Raw genomic sequence first — 14456 nt, forward strand, 5'->3', positions numbered from 1 at the left:
GGTTTAATAGTATTTTTGATCTTCTGTCTATCCATCCAGTCAGGGTTTTTTAAAATTTAGTTTCTATCTGCATTTGAGACTGATGCTATCACGTTGGCTACATTGCTAGGTTAGCTTCTATTTTTTTTTAGCTTCGCAAAGCTGAATATTATTAATCGTGTATTTACATGTTCATGATTTAATAGTATTTTTGATCTTCTGTCTATCCATCCAGTCAGGGTTTTTTTTTATTTAGTTTCTATCTGCATTTGAGACTGCTATGCTATCACGTTGGCTACGTTGCTAGGTTAGCTTCTATTTTTTTTAGCTTCGCAAAGCTGAATATTATTAATCGTGTATTTACATGTCCAGTCACTGTGAATGTCCATTTCGCGTTCTCGACTCTCATTTTCAAGAGGATATAGTATCTGAGGTGGTTTAAAATACAAATCTCTGATCTACAATAGAAAAAGGAGAGAGTGTGGAATCCAATGAGCCAGCTTGTACCTAAGTTACGGTCAGAGCGAAAAAAGATACGTCCATCACTGCCTCTCAAGTCCTTCACTGTAACGTTCCTCATCTACGAATCTTTCATCCTCGCTCAAATTAATGGGGTAATCGTCACTTTCTCGGTCCGAATCTCTCTCGCTCCATTGTAAACAATGGGGAATTGTGAGGAATACTAGCTCCTGTGACGTCACGCTACTTCCGGTGCAGGCCAGGCTTTTTTTATCAGCGAGCAAAAGTTGCAAACTTTATCGTCGGTTTTCTCTACTAAATCCTTTCAGCAAAAATATGGCAATATCGCGAAATGATCAAGTATGACACATAGAATGGATCTGCTATTCCCGTTTAAATAAAAACATTTCATTTCAGTAGGTCTTTAAGTGGTTTTAGGTCTTCTTAACGAGGCATCTGAGCAGGTGCTCTCTCACCTTTAAGTCGTTAGAGGTGTTCCTAACTAGGCACCTGAGCAGGTGCTCTCTCACCTTTAAGTGGTTATAGGTGTTCCTAACGAGGACCTGAGCAGGTGCTCTCTCACCTTTAAGTGGTCATAGGTGTTCCTAACGAGACACCTGAGCAGGTGCTCTCTCACCTTTAAGTGGTCATAGGTGTTCCTAACGAGGCACCTGAGCAGGTGCTCTCTCACCTTTAAGTGGTTATAAGTGTTCCTAACGAGGCACCTGAGCAGGTGCTGTCTCACCTTTAAGCGGTTATAGGTGTTCCTAACTAGGCACCTGAGCAGGTGCTCTCTCACCTTTAAGTGGTTATAGGTGTTCCTAACGAGGCACCTGAGCAGGTGCTCCCTCACCTGTAAGTCGTTGGAGGTGTTTCTAACGAGGCACCTGAACAGGTGCTCCCTCACCTTTAAGTGGTTATAGGTGTTCCTAAGGAGGTACCTGAGCGGGGTTGCAGTTCTCCGTGTCAGGCATGTAGGGGTAGTGGATGTAGAACATGTCGTTGCGCACCATCTTCTTCCTCATGCGACACGGACCCTCCGTCATCTCCAGCATGAACTTGTCCAGGTGCGAGCCAATGGGGGGTCCCCACAGGCCGCGCTCCCGCAGCAGCTCGTACTCGATGGCCGCCCACTCCTCCGTCACGTACTTCAGGGCGTTCTGCTGGCGCTGGCGGACGCAGACGACCACGTGTTAGACACGTCACCATCAAATATTGTCATGAAGGCGTGTGGCACCTCTTGATGTTCCTTGTACTGCATGGCCACCAGGTCTCGGACCACGGCGATGTGCGTGAACATCCACTGGAAAGCTTCCTGTTGGCGCGCCAAGGAAACATTGTTGTTGCTGAGGGAGAAGGGCGAGGGGGCATGGCCAAGGCGGAGCTCACCTGTGCTGAGAGGCTGTTCTTGTTCAGGCTGTTTTCCTTCTTGTGGCGCCGCACGCCCGTCAGCTTTGACAGGGCGAAGCCGCTGCTCACGCGGGACAGCTTGGACTGGCTGGCCGGCGCCACCGCCTCACCACGACTGATGCACTTCTTCTCGTGAACTGAGGAGGACACAAACCGCAATCAACACCCTCTCTACACCAGGCTTTCTTGACCATAGGGTTTGAGACCAAAGGTTGTTAATATGTGTATATATACATATGTATATATATGTTTTTTTGCACCATGACTAGGGAAGGCTGTTTACATTGGGTCATATAAATAAATGCTGTGCAAGAGTTCACTCACAATTAAAGGTCATTGACCTGAATTACTCACACTGCCCAGTAGATGGCAACTAAATAACAGCATTCCATTTAACAAACTTTTAAATGAATGCAATTTAGAGACAACAGGAAGTTGAATAAATAAATAATATTTTGTTACAGCTCTTACATCAGTGAAAACAGGAAGTTGAATAATAAATAATACAGGAAGTTGAATAGATCAATACAGGAAGTTGAATAAATAATTAATACAGTAAGTTGAATAATAAATACATAAGGAAGTTGAATAGATCAATAATACAGGAAGTTGAATAATAAATAATACAGGAAGTTGAATAGATCATTAATACAAGAAGTTGAATAGATCAATAATACAGGAAGTTGAATAAATAATTAATACAGTAAGTTGAACAATACATAAAACAGGAAGTTGAATAGATCAATAATACAGGAAGTTGAATAAATAATACAGGAAGTTGAATAGATCAATAATACAGGAAGTTGAGTAAATAATTAAAACAGTAAGTTGAATAATAAATAAAACAGGTAGTTGAATAGATCAATAATACAGGAAGTTGAAAAAATAAATAATACGGGAAGTTGATTAGATCAATAATACAGGAAGTTGAATAGATCAATAATACAGGAAGTTGAATAGATCAATAATACAGGAAGCTGAATAATAAATAATACAGGAAGTTGAATAGATCAATAATACAGGAAGTTGACTAGATCAATAATACAGGAAGCTGAATAATAAATAATACAGGAAGTTGAATAGATCAATAATACAAGAAGTTGAATAGATCAATAACACAGGAAATTGAATAGATCTATAATACAGGAATTTGACTACATCAATAATACAAGAAGTTGAATAGATCAATAATACAGTAAGTTGAATAATAAATAATACAGGAAGTTGAATAGATCTATAATACAGGAAGTTGACTAGATCAATAATACAGGAAGATGAATAGATCAATAATACAGGAAGTTGAATAATAAATAATACAAGAAGTTGAATAGATCAATAATACAGTAAGTTGAATAATAAATAATACAGGAAGTTGAATAGATCTATTATACAGGAAGTTGACTAGATCAATAATACAGGAAGATGAATAGATCAATAATACAGGAAGTTGAATAATAAATAATACAGGAAGTGGAATAATAAATAATACAGGAAGTTGACTAGATCAATAATACAGGAATTTGAGTAGATCAATAATACAGGAAGTTGACTAGATCAATAATACAAGAAGTTGAATAGATCAATAATACAGGAAGTTGAATAATAAATAATACAGGAAGTTAAATAGATCTATAATACAGGAAGTTGAACAGATCAATAATACAAGAAGTTGAATAGATCAATAATACAGTAAGTTGAATAATAAATAATACAGGAAGTTGAATAGATCTGTAATACAGGAATTTGACTAGATCAATAATACAAGAAGTTGAATAAATCAATAATACAGTAAGTTGAATAATAAATAATACAGGAAGTTGAATAGCTCTATAATACAGGAAGTTGACTAGATCAATAATACAGGAAGTTGAATAATAAATAATACAGGAAGTTGAATAGATCAATAATACAAGAAGTTGAATAATAAATAATACAGGAAGTTGAACAGATCAATAATACAGGAATTTGAGTAGATCAATAATACAGGAAGTTGAACAGATCAATAATACAGGAATTTGAGTAGATCAATAATACAGGAAGTTGACTAGATCAATAATACAAGAAGCTGAATAGATCAATAATACAGGAAGTTGAATAATAAATAATACAGGAAGTTAAATATATCTATAATACAGGAAGTTGAACAGATCAATAATATAGGAATTTGAATAATAAATAATACAGGAAGTTGAATAGATCTATAATACAGGAAGTTGAATAGATCAATAATACAGTAAGTTGAATAATAAATAATACAGGAAGTTGAATAGATCAATAATACAGGAAGTTGAATAATAAATAATACAGGAAGTTGAATAGATCAATAATACAGGAAGTTGAATAATAAACAATACAGGAAGTTGAATAGATCAATATTACAGGAAGTTGAATAATAAACAATACAGGAAGTTGAATAATAAATAATACAGGAAGTTGAATAATAAATAATACAGGAAGTTGAACAGATCAATACTACAGGAAGTTGAATACATCAATAATGGTGTTGAATGTGAGGAATAAATTAGTTAAAGGTGCAGGTGTGAGTAAGATCCTCACCCAGGTGGTTCTGCCAGCTCTTGAGGGCAGGCTCCTCCAGGGCGGGCCGGGCGGTGCTGATGTCCACGTGTCCTCTGTCATTGCAGGGCAGGGACACCTTGAAGATGTCCTCCAGCATCTGACGCTTGCTGTGCATCAACTCTGTCCACACCCGGTTCACCGCCTTCAGCAGCAGCTGCCGCCCTGCAAGCAGCTCAGTCAACGCATGCTAAATAATAATAATAATAACAATAACAATAAATATATTATATTTTGGTGTACAATCTTAATGTGTGAATGTTTGGACAATCACACAATAATAATAATAACAACAATAGTAATATTGATAATAATAAAAATAATAATAATAATGATAATAATAATGATAATAGATTGTATTTTGGTGTAGAATCTAATTGTGTGAATGTTTGGACAGTTGCACAATAATAATAATAATAATAATAATAAATAATAATAAATTGTATTTTGGTGTAGAATGTTATTGTTTGAATGTCGAAACATTCACACAATAATAATAATAATAATAATAATAATATTGATAATAATGATAATAATAATAATAATAATAGATTGTATTTTGGTGTAGAATCTAATTGTGTGAATGTTTGGACAGTCGCACAATAATAATAACAATAATAAATAATTTGTATTTTGGTGTAGAATGTTATTGTGTGAATGTTTGGACATTCACGCAATAATAATAATAATAATAATATTGATAATAATAATAATAATAATGATAATAATAATAATAAATTGTATTTTGGTGTAGAATCTAATTGTGTGAATGTTTGGACAGTTGCACAATAATAATAATAATAATAAATAATTTGTATTTTGGTGTAGAATGTTATTGTGTGAATGTTTGGACATTCACACAATAATAATAATAATAATAATAATAATAATATTGATAATAAAAATAATAATAATGATAATAATAATAATAAATTGTATTTTGGTGTAGAATGTAATTGTGTGAATGTTTGGATAGTCACACAATAATAATAATAATGATAATAATAATAATAAATAACTTGTATTTTAACTCCTCAGCCTTCCCAGTAAGGTCTATTCAGGTGTACTGGAGAGGAGGCTACGCCGGATAGTCGAACCTCGGATTCAGGAGGAACAGTGTGGTTTTCGTCCTGGTCGTGGAACTGTGGACCAGCTCTATACTCTCGGCAGGGTCCTTGAGAGTGCATGGGAGTTAGCCCAACCAGTCTACATGTGCTTTGTGGACTTGGAGAAGACATTCGACCGCGTACCCCGGGAAGTCGTGTCGGGAGCGCTCAGAGAGTATGGGGTAACGGACTGTCTGACTGTGGCGGTCCGATCCCTGTATGACCAGTGTCAGAGCTTGGTCCGCATTGCCGGTAGTAAGTCGGACACGTTTCCAGTGAGGGTTGGACTCCGCCAAGGCTGCCCTTTGTCACTGATTCTGTTCATAACTTTCATGGACAGAATTTGTAGGCGCAGTCAGGGCATTGAGGGTATCTGGTTTAATGGCTGCAGGATTAGGTCTCTGCTTTTTGCAGATGACTTGGTCCTGATGGCTTCATCTGGCCAGGATCTTCAACTCTCACTGGATCGGTTCGCAGCGACTGGGATGAGAATCAGCACCTACAAGTCCGAGTCCATGGTTCTCACCCGGAAAAGGGTGGAGTGCCATCTCCGAGTTGGGGAGGAAACTGCCCCAAGTGGAGGAGTTCAAGTATCTCGGAGTCTTGTTCACGAGTGAGGGAAGAGTGGATCGTGAGATCGACAGGCGGATCGGTGCAGCGTCTTCAGTAATGCGGACGCTGTATCGATCCGTTGTGGTGAAGAAGGAGCTGAGCCGGAAGGCAAAGCTCTCAATTTACCGGTCGATCTACGTTCCCATCCTCACCTATGGTCATGAGCTTTGGGTTATGGCCGAAAGGACAAGATCACGGGTACAAGCGGCCGAAACGAGCTTCCTCCGCCGGGTGGCGGGGCTCTCCCTTAGAGATAGGGTGAGAAGCTCTGTCATCCGGGAGGAGCTCAAAGTAAAGCCGCTGCTCCTCCACATCGAGAGGAGCCAGATGAGGTGGTTCGGGCATCTGGTCAGGATATCACTCGAACGCCTCCCTAGGGAGGTGTTTCGGACATGTCCGACCGGTAGGAGGCCACGGGGAAGACCCAGGACACGTTGGGAAGACTATGTCTCCCGGCTGGCCTGGGAACGCCTCGGGATCCCCCGGGAGGAGCTGGACGAAGTGGCTGGGGAGAGGGAAGTCTGGGCTTCCCTGCTTAGGCTGCTGCCCCCCGCGACCCGACCTCGGATAAGCGGAAGAAGATGGATGGATGGATGGAACTTGTATTTTGGTGTAGAATGTTACTGTGTGAATGTTTGGACATTCACACAATAAACTCCATAAAGTGTTATAAAGTGTAACAAATGGAGTAGATGATTTATTGTGGTCTAAACAAATGTCATATTTTGACCAATATTTAAAAATCAAATGTTGATGTTCCTCTTAGACACCTAATAAAGATGTTTGCTGCTAAATTAAACACAACATCAAACATTATGTTCCACCTTTCCTACAAAATAATGTTCAACAACAACTTTGTCCAGATGTTGACCGACATTTAATATTCATATTTAATAACTTCATATCCATTATCGGCCTCCTTGATAACTAATAATCGGTATCGACCCTGAAAAAAGTGTGTGGGTCCATCTCTGGTGGGTAATTTTGTAGACCACCAGCAGGTACCCCAGCAGGCATTGTGCGTCCTCACCCTCGCTGACGTCGTGGTTGTTGGTGGCGTCGTGCTCGCTCTCCGGGGACATCATGACGTGCCAGGTGGTCATTCTGGCCTCCGCCTCCAGGCCGAAGCCCTCCATGCTGCTGCGGACACACCAGGCAGTCAGCGGAGGTCTGAGGGGGTCGCCAGGCGGAACTTACCTGCCCGAGTGCAGGCAGATGAAGCAGTGCGCCAGGCAGGCCACAAAGTCCTGGTCGTGGTTGCCCGGACCCAGCACCAGGTTGCGGTTGACGGTCAGTACCCGCAGGGCGTCTAGCAGCGCCACCTGCTGGGCCACGGTCTTGTGGGGGCGGCACAGCTGGTAGAGCACGGTGCGGTTCAAGCAGTGGTAGATGGGGTCCAGCGACAGACCCTGGGAGCGCCTCTTGGACTGAGGAGAGAAGGTGCACTCGAAATGAATTTCATCTTCTCAAGTACAACTAAACGCCACACAAAGTCCATGTGGACACTCTTCTTACTGCCTGTGTGTGGTAGAACTACACACCACGCAAAGTCCATGTGGACACTCTTCTTACCGCGTGTGTGTAGTAGAATTACACACCACACAAAGTCCATGTGGACGCTCTTCCTACTGCGTGTGTGAAGTACAACTACACCCCACACAAAGTCCACGTGGACACTCTTTTTACTGTGTGTGTGAAGTAGAACTACACACCACACAAAGTCCATGTGGACACTCTTCTTACTGCCTGTGTGAAGTAGAACTACACACCACACAAAGTCCATGTGGACATCCTTCTTACTACCTGTGTGTGAAGTAGAACTACACCCCACACAAAGTCCATGTGGACACTCTTCTTACCGTGTCTTCCACCAACAATGACACTATTCAGAAACACTAACACACCATTGGTCAATGCAGCTAGTGAGTGTGCCAGGCACTCACCAGTCCCAGGTGTGTGGTGTACCTGTCCAATGAGCTGCACAATGAAGTCCACCACCAGCTTGGAGTCCTTGTTGAACATCCCCTGCCACAGCTTGTCCACCACGCGCTGGCTGAAGTAGAAGACGTTGTGCACCAGGACCTGGTAGCTGCCCCCGCTGCCCAGTGGCAGTGTGGAGTCCTCGCCTGAAGGGAGGACATGGCGTCACACCTTCTACTTCCTGTGTTTATCAACTTTACAGTTCTATCGGAAGGTCACCACGGCTGTCATGCATGCCATTAATCACAAAAAGAGATCACATTCATCATCTAAACGCAGATTAATCACACTATTTACTTACATAATATGTCATTTACTTGCTACCGTCCCTTTAAGACATTATTTTCATTACAAAATCACCTGCAGGGAGGACATGGCGTCACACTTTCTACTTCCTGTCTCATGTGTCAACTTTACAGTTCTATCAGAAGGTCACCGGGGCCAACAACAATTACTTTGGGACAAATTATGTTCCAGAATCTTATATTTTTGAGCCTGAACACAAAGAGGATGAACAATAAGTTTTAGAAGCTGAGTGCTAAACGGATGTAACTTTATTGTGACACTACAGCATTAGCAGCATTGCATCCTCTTTGGGACATCTTCAAATGACGTGATGTCACTTGTTGCTAGGCAGAATTCATGCGCTTGAATAAATGGATTATGGAGATTCTTTATCTACATGATGTCACTTGTTGTAGTCAGAATTCATGCTCTTCAATAAATTGATTATGGAGATTCTTTATCTTGGCAAAGTCACTTGTTGCTAAGCAGAATTCACGCGCTTGAATAAATGGATTATGGAAATTCTTTATCTTCGTGATGTCACTTGTTGCTAGGCAGAATTCATGCGCTTGAATAAATGGATTATGGAGACTCTTTATCTACGTGATGTCACTTGTTGTAGGCAGAATTCATGCTCTTCAATAAATTGATTATGGAGATTCTTTATCTTGGTCAAGTAACTTGTTGCTAGACAGAATTCATGCGCTTGAATAAATTGATTATGGAGATTCTTTATTTTTGTGATGTCACTTGTTGCTAGGCAGAATTCATGCGCTTGAATAAATTGATTATGGAGATTCTTTATTTTCGTAATGTCACTTGTTGCTAGGTAGAATTAATGCGCTTGAATAAATGGATTATGGTGATTCTTTATCTTGGTGATGTCACTTGTTGCTAGGCAGAATTCATGCGCTTGAATAAATTGATTATGGAGATGCTTTGTCTTTGTGATGTCACTTGTTGCTAGGCAGAATTCACACGCTTGAATAAATTGATTATGGGCATTCTTTATCTTGGTGATGTCACTTGTTGCTAGGCAGAATTTATGCGCTTGAATAAATTGATTATGGAGATTCTTTATCTTGGTGACGTCACTTGTTGCTAGGCAGAATTCATGCGCTTGAATAAATGGATTATGGAGATTCTTTATCTTGGTGATGTCACTTGTTGCTAGGCAGAATTCCTGCGTTTGAATCTACTGATTTTGGAGATTTTTTATCTTCGTGATGTCACTTGTTGCTAGGCAGAATTCACGCGCTTGAATAAATGGATTATGGAGATTCTTTATCTTGGTGATGTCACTTGTTGCTAGGCAGCATTCATGCACATGAAATAAAAAGTGCCTTTTGTTCTCACCGAGTAGCACGTCAGCGGCTAGCAGGTGCTCCATGACCCCGTCCAGGATGTTAGACTGGAACTCCTTCTGCTGGGTTCTGGTGGAACGCTCCGGAGACGCCTGACAGAAAAACGTGCGGTCAGGCTGGCGTGGAGACGACCGACGAAGACGGGCGCAGGACGTACCTCCAGCAGCAGGTCGATGACGGGCGTCTGCTTGCTGGCAGGCGTCATGCACAGGTTGTCCATGATGAGCGCCCGCATGAAGTCCAGGACGTACTTCTTGGCTGGGTGGTTGGTCAGCGAGGTCTTGGCGCCCACGTTGCAGTACTCCGACTGGCTGCGGTTCATCCCAGAGTCCCCGGCGAAAGCCTTGAACTCCTCGATGGGCGAGCTGGTTTCGTCGTCCAGGTCGCTGACCTGGGACACGGAGAGGTCTGTGGGCGGGGAAAGGAGCTCATTTGCATAAAGACTTACCATCTCGGAGTACGGCCGCATGTTGAACGGGAAGACGGCGGCGGCCAAGGCGCACAGGAAGTCGGGGCTGTGCCACATGGGCGCCAGGTCGGGCACGTTGTGGTAGAGATAGCGAAAGAACTGCATGAGGGTCACTGGGTACTCCCTCAGCCAAGACCCCTCCTCCTCGGACTGCCAGGGCTGAAGGACGCAGCACAGGAGTCTGGTTAGCCTTCACGCCGGCTAGCTAACCTTCAACGGCGGCGGGGAGCGTCACCAGGTTGAGCATGCTGCGCAGCATGGCGAGCAGCAGGAAGGCGGCCTCGGTGCACACGCTGTGGATTGAGCCCACCACCGTCCCGCTGGAGGCCGGCAGGCCGAAGATGAAGGTCCAGATGGAGTCCAGGTCAAACTGAGGAGAGAAGAGACTTGTTAGTGTGTCCCCAGGTGAGGTGGGAGGAATCAGAGGAGGGCGTACTGACATGTACCTGCAGGCTGTCCGGCAGCTGGCTGACCGGCTGCTGCAGGAAGAGCGCCATCAGCAGGAAGTAGAGCTCCGGCACGCTGGTGTGCTTGGGCAGCAGCGTCTGCAGCACCGGGAACCCCGGGAAGTGGCAGGCGTCCCGGTTGATCTCCCGCAGGGTGGAGCGCCCTCCGGCGCTGCGGCCCACATTGAAGCCTGGAGGGAGCAGACGGTCAGCTGGACGTCGCTGCTGGCGACCAGTCCGAGGAAAGTGAGAATACGCTGCTCATAAACGCATTTTAACACACCTGCTCTGCCAGAGAGTAAGAACACGTGGCAGGAGGAGTCAGTGTTGCCAACTTTTTAGTGACAGGCAACGCCATCTAGTTTGTGTCATTCATATAGAAAGCGACAGAAGAAAGTCAGATTTTTTGTGATTTCTGATCAGTCGTGAGGGCGCCAACAGGACTTCTGTATGGAAGTTTGTCCAGACTGTAACCAATTATTCACCTTGTCATGATTTTTGTGTGTGCGAGTTTGCTTCACAAGACCAAGTTTCTATTTACGAACCCAGTTAAAGTAAAATTGTTTGTGATTTCTGATGAGTCGTGAGGGCGCCAATGGGACTTCTGTGTGGAAGTTTGTCCAGGCCGGAACCAATTATTCATATTTACATGACTTGTGTGTGTGCGAACTTGCTTTCACGAAGCCAAGTTTTTACTTACGAACCCTGTTCAAGAGCCAATTACCGCATGGAACCACGAGCTGCGCAAGCTAGCTCTCCAATCAGCTAAACAGACTCAATAACTCCAAGGTGACACTTTGGTGAATTTACTGAGGAATTTGTGAAACTGAAACAATACAAAAATAATGCCATTATAAGTTAATACTTATAGACATGTTAGCATATTTGCTAATGCTAAAAGCGCCAGCTTGATTACATTACGATAGCACGTACAAATGAGCATGAAAACACTCCCACAGACATCACACGAGACGATTTAGTAAGTAACAATTGGTTTAGTTATATTGTAAAACTTGCAAACGATTCTTGGAGCGATGAACGAAGAATCCATGCGAGTAGCCTCGCTATGGACGGCTAGAAGACAGTACTTCCGGTAGGTTCATAGCTCAGTCTACACAGAAGCGCAATGTAAACTGGTCAAAAAGAAGGTTGAGTGTAAAGCGTTTGATACATGGCTGCCACCTGCAGGATTGAAGTGGCACTGCGTGCAACGTATTCCCAGACTAAGCGGGATGCTATCTAGCGCTACTTCCTGCTAGAAGACAGCTGGACCCGGGGGACCACTGGGGACTACGCAGGTGCAGGGTCAAGAAAGGAGAGAACCAACCCTTGTGCGCGTGGCGCACCAAATGTGCGGCTTTCTGCTGAGCGAACGACGGCCAACCCCGGCGGAGAGCGTTGGCAGAGTGAGCGTCTGCCAGGCCATAGGGCAAGATCAAAGTCTTGTGAACGCGGACGGGGCCACACTCACCCAGCACCGTGCCGATCTTGTTGGTGAGGACAGAGTCGGTGTGGTCCAGCCAGCCCCCGCCGCACAGGCCCTCCTTGAAGCGGTTGAGGATGGACTGGTTGGAGAGCAGGACCACCAGGATCCAGAAGGCCGCCACCACCGTGCTGGAGTGCAGGTGCTCCTCCATGAACATGAGAAGCCAGTCGAAGCCCAGCGTACGCACCAGTTCCTCACACGCCCTGCAGGGGGAGATACAGGTGTTTATATGTCATACAGATCCTGCTGGACCAGGTGGCAGTCCTACTGGGCATTGACGCTGCACTTCTCCTTGCTGGTGAACAGCAGACACAGCAGGTTGTCCAGCAGGCGGTTCCTCAGCAGGATGAGGTTGGCCGACAGGAGGCCGCCAAAGTCCTCCTCGGTACCTGGAGAAGGAAAGGTGGACACGTGTCACCACGCTCAAATGTTACGGGGGAGGAGCCATAGCCACACCTGCGTGTTGGGATCCATCATCAGCTCTGCACTAGACATGGAAAACTTAGCTAATGTGCACTAGCATGCTAACATCCTCACAAGCATGCTAACGTTTTTTTCTGGCTTTTTAGCTCATTTTGTATGTTTACACCTACAAATATTTCCTCCTAGCATGCTAACATATTATACTAGCTGTTTAACCTGATAACCATGCTTTTTGATACTTGGCCACATCTTAGAAGTATGCTAACGTCACTTATATTAGCATTTGAACTTTTTATTTTTTACAAACTTTTTAACAAGTATTGTATGTTTACATATAAAAATTAAGCCTTTTAATACTTGCCGCCTTCTATGCTAACTTGTCCAGGATCATCATACTAACATTAACATGCTAACGTTTTATGCTAACTCTTCTACCTAGTGGGGACCCTACATTACTACACAATATGACCTTGTGGGGACCCTACATGACTACACTATATGACCTTGTGGGGACCCTACATTACTACACAATATGACCTTGTGGGGACCCTACATTACTACACAATATGACCTTGTGGGGACCCTACATTACTACACAACATCACCTTGTGGGGACCCTACATTACTACACAATATGACCTTGTGGGGACCCTACATTACTACACAATATGGCCTTGTGGGGACCCGACATTACTACACAATATGGCCTTGTGGGGACCCTACATTACTACACAATATGGCCTTGTGGGGACCCGACATTACTACACAATATGGCCTTGTGGGGACCGTACATTACTACACAATATGACCTTATGGAGACCCTACATTACTACACAGTATGACCTTGTGTGGACCCTACATTACTACACAATATGACCTTGTGGGGACCCTACATTACTATTCAATATGACCTTGTGGGGACCCTACATTACTGCATAATATGACCTTGTGGGGACCCTACATTACTACACAACATCACCTTGTGGGGACCCTACATTACTATTCAGTATGACCTTGTGGGGTCCCTACATTACTACACAATATGACCTTGTGGGGACCCTACATTACTACACAATATGACCTTGTGGGGACCCTACATTACTACATAACACAACCTTGTGGGGACCCTACATTACTACACAATATGACCTTATGGAGACCCTACATTACTACACAATATGACCTTGTGGGGACCCTACATTACTATTCAATATGACTTTCTGGGGACCCTACATTACTACATAATATGACCTTGTGGGGACCCTACATTACTACACAACATCACCTTGTGGGGACCCGACATTACTACACAATATGACCTTGTGGGGACCCTACATTACTATTCAATATGACCTTGTGGGGACCCTACATTACTACATAAAATGACCTTGTGAAGACCCTACATCACTACACAATATGACCTTGTGGGGACCCTACATTACTACACAACATCACCTTGTGGGGACCCTACATTAATACACAATATGACCTTGTGGAGACCCTATATTACTGCACAATATGACCTTGTGGGGACCCTACATTACTACACAATATGACCTTGTGGGGACCCTTCATTACTACACAATATGGCCTTGTGGGGACCCTACATTACTATTCAATATGACCTTGTGGGGACCCTACATTACTACATAAAATGACCTTGTGAAGACCCTACATCACTACACAATATGACCTTGTGGGGACCCTACATTACTACACAACATCACCTTGTGGGGACCCTACATTAATACACAATATGACCTTGTGGAGACCCTATATTACTGCACAATATGACCTTGTGGGGACCCTACATTACTACACAATATGACCTTGTGGGGACCCTTCATTACTACACAATATGGC

General features: G+C 43.4%; 1 protein-coding gene across 4 annotated transcripts in view; it reads right to left on the reverse strand.

The window, feature by feature from the left end:
• Positions 1 to 14456, reverse strand: part of wdfy3 (WD repeat and FYVE domain containing 3) — a 202441-nt gene that overhangs the window by 44201 nt on the left and 143784 nt on the right. For 2 of the 4 annotated variants that reach the window (XM_062050680.1, XM_062050677.1), the window contains 14 exons: positions 12439 to 12559; positions 12156 to 12373; positions 10679 to 10875; positions 10474 to 10608; positions 10218 to 10397; positions 9927 to 10160; positions 9762 to 9861; positions 8106 to 8266; positions 7338 to 7567; positions 7171 to 7280; positions 4405 to 4587; positions 1828 to 1985; positions 1676 to 1753; positions 1380 to 1607 (listed from right to left, as the gene is read on the reverse strand). In XM_062050680.1, coding sequence (XP_061906664.1) covers positions 1380 to 1607; positions 1676 to 1753; positions 1828 to 1985; positions 4405 to 4587; positions 7171 to 7280; positions 7338 to 7567; positions 8106 to 8266; positions 9762 to 9861; positions 9927 to 10160; positions 10218 to 10397; positions 10474 to 10608; positions 10679 to 10875; positions 12156 to 12373; positions 12439 to 12559 — 2333 coding nt within the window. The remainder of the gene's footprint in view (positions 1 to 1379; positions 1608 to 1675; positions 1754 to 1827; positions 1986 to 4404; positions 4588 to 7170; positions 7281 to 7337; positions 7568 to 8105; positions 8267 to 9761; positions 9862 to 9926; positions 10161 to 10217; positions 10398 to 10473; positions 10609 to 10678; positions 10876 to 12155; positions 12374 to 12438; positions 12560 to 14456) is intronic. The other 2 variants (XM_062050679.1, XM_062050678.1) reach the window with 2 other exon arrangements.

Source organism: Entelurus aequoreus, linkage group LG06, assembly GCF_033978785.1.
Source record: "Entelurus aequoreus isolate RoL-2023_Sb linkage group LG06, RoL_Eaeq_v1.1, whole genome shotgun sequence".
Lineage (NCBI taxonomy): Eukaryota > Metazoa > Chordata > Actinopteri > Syngnathiformes > Syngnathidae > Entelurus > Entelurus aequoreus.